This window comes from Palaemon carinicauda, chromosome 24, assembly GCF_036898095.1.
Source record: "Palaemon carinicauda isolate YSFRI2023 chromosome 24, ASM3689809v2, whole genome shotgun sequence".
NCBI classification, from domain to species: Eukaryota; Metazoa; Arthropoda; class Malacostraca; order Decapoda; family Palaemonidae; genus Palaemon; species Palaemon carinicauda.
The window spans coordinates 54,518,284-54,520,783 of NC_090748.1; the positions used below are offsets into that span (position 1 = coordinate 54,518,284).

The 2,500-nt window shown below is 28.1% G+C and overlaps 1 protein-coding gene across 5 annotated transcripts in view; it reads right to left on the reverse strand.

Annotated features, from left to right (window-relative positions):
• The window catches only part of LOC137618120 (glycoprotein-N-acetylgalactosamine 3-beta-galactosyltransferase 1-B-like), a 30,694-nt gene that overhangs the window by 9,774 nt on the left and 18,420 nt on the right, over positions 1-2,500 (reverse strand). For all 5 annotated transcript variants that reach the window (XM_068348124.1, XM_068348128.1, XM_068348126.1 and 2 more), the window contains one exon: positions 1,855-2,154. In XM_068348124.1, the coding sequence (XP_068204225.1) occupies positions 1,855-2,154 (300 nt within the window). The remainder of the gene's footprint in view (positions 1-1,854; positions 2,155-2,500) is intronic.

Below are 2,500 nucleotides of genomic sequence, written 5' to 3' on the forward strand. Positions count from 1 at the left end.
CAGATAGCAGATGGACATTAAGAATAATAGAATGGGTCCCTAGAGATTGTGAAATAAGCAAGAGAAGGAAGAGAAGGCCTTGGAGTGATGAAGTAAGAAAATTTGCGGGTATAGTTTGGCATGCAAACACCATAAACAGACAGGAGTGGAAGGACATGCCCTTATTCTGCAGTGGACTATTAACGGCTGATAGTGATGATGATGATGATAAGGGTACACACACATGCATATATATATATATATATATATATATATATATATATATATATATATATATATATATATATATATATATATATATATATATATACATGTATATATATGTGATGTATATATATATATATATATATATATACATATATATATATATGTGTATATATATATATATATATATATATATATATATATATATATATATATATATATATATATATATATATATATATATATATATATATATATATATATATATATATATATATATGTATGTATATACCAAAAACACAGGGAAATGGAATACAAAGTAGATCTTGACTATTTTCATCTCACCTCTTTGAGAGTCCAGTTTTATAAAATGAAGTCTTGATATTAATTTAAATATAGGACATGGAATGTACAAACTCGATGCATTTATATGCTAAGAGATCTGGAAGCTTCATTAGGAATTTAATTTCTTAAGTCTGCCTGACTGGAGTGACACTTGGTTCCTTACTTGAAAGTTATGTACCTCATTATAAAAGCCCCTATGAAATAAATCTTTCAGATCTAAGCTACCATTCACATGTAGGCACAATTATTGTATATAGATATGTGCATTTGATTCGCTGTTACTCATGTGTGCTTTTATGCATATGCATTGATATGTAAAACAAGTAGTCTATGTAACTGATATGTTTATGTGGATAGGGTTATATGTACATATATGCAAGAATGTGTATACTTATGTTTACATTCAGTATGTGTGCAAGTATGTATATACGGGTAGGAGTGTATGCAGCGATACAGTACAGTATATTTTCATGTGTGTAGAGGTATACACGCATCTAAATGATCCTGTATATACATGGACGGGTGTTTTAAAAATAATTTAAGATAAACACATATTTATATAAAGAAATTGTTGCTAACTTCCGGGAGGCCTGAAAAATCACCTGACAACACACTTGCCTAATGGGAAATGAGCTCCGACCACGTAAAATGCTGGGAGTTTGGGTCCTAGCAGGTAGCTTGTCTTTCCTACTTATTATATTACAAATAGTTGTATGTGTGTTCGTAATTTAACTGTACCATTTATAATATATCGAAGAAGCAAGATGAAACTATTAAGGATTATCTCTATATTTCCATTTTCTCTGGTTCTTTTGCATCTGACAACCACGTTTCCCTGAGAGTTTTACGCATATATATATATATATATATATATATATATATATATATATATATATATATATATATATATATATATGTATACATATATATATTCACACACACACACACACACACACACACACACACATATATATATATATATATATATATATATATATATATATATATATATATATATATATATATATATATATATATATATATATATATATATATATATATATATATATATATATATATATATATATATATATATATATATATATATTCAGTATATATATATATATATATATATATATATATATATATATATATATATATATAGGTATATATATATATGTGTGTGTATATATATATATATATATATATATATATATATACACATATATATATATATATATATATATATATATATATGTGTGTGTGTGTGTGTGTGTGTGTGTGTATATATATAAATTTCCTTACGACTTATACTCTGTATAGATGACTTTCTTCAGATTAGGATGAGGTGAAGATGTAACGAATATGGTATTTGGACAAAACTCCTGATACTGAAAATCAGTGAAGCTCCTTCCCTGGCCATCCCCTTGCTTGTTGAGTCCCCACGTAGCAGCCACGTGCCTCGCTCGATCTCGGTGGTTCGAGGGAGCTGTCATAACAAGACAAAGAACCCTTGGAGGATTTCCAAAAAGAGAATCCTCCGCCGGACTGCGTCGAAAAGGAACAGCTTCGTGGTGTGTTAGGAAGACAACTTTAGCGGTTAAACTGAAAAATATGGGGATAATGGTTATATATGCAATAGATAACTTGACAATTAAGATGTATTTTAAAACAACTTTAATGAAATAAATTAGATGGAATCTAATCCGGTAAAGAGAAAAATTTATTCAACAGGAAATAGATTTCAAGACATCCTCATTACTTTCAATAACCGGATTATGTTTGTAATTGGGTTTCTTTACATCGGTTTGGTTTGTTAGGCGGATCAACCATAATAATAATGTAGGAAATTTAATGAACATTTTACCATAGACTTAGGTTCGTAATTTTGGTCAATGTGTGATTACACTTTTTTCATAAGAAAGAATGTTTTTGGCTTGGAATGTTCAGC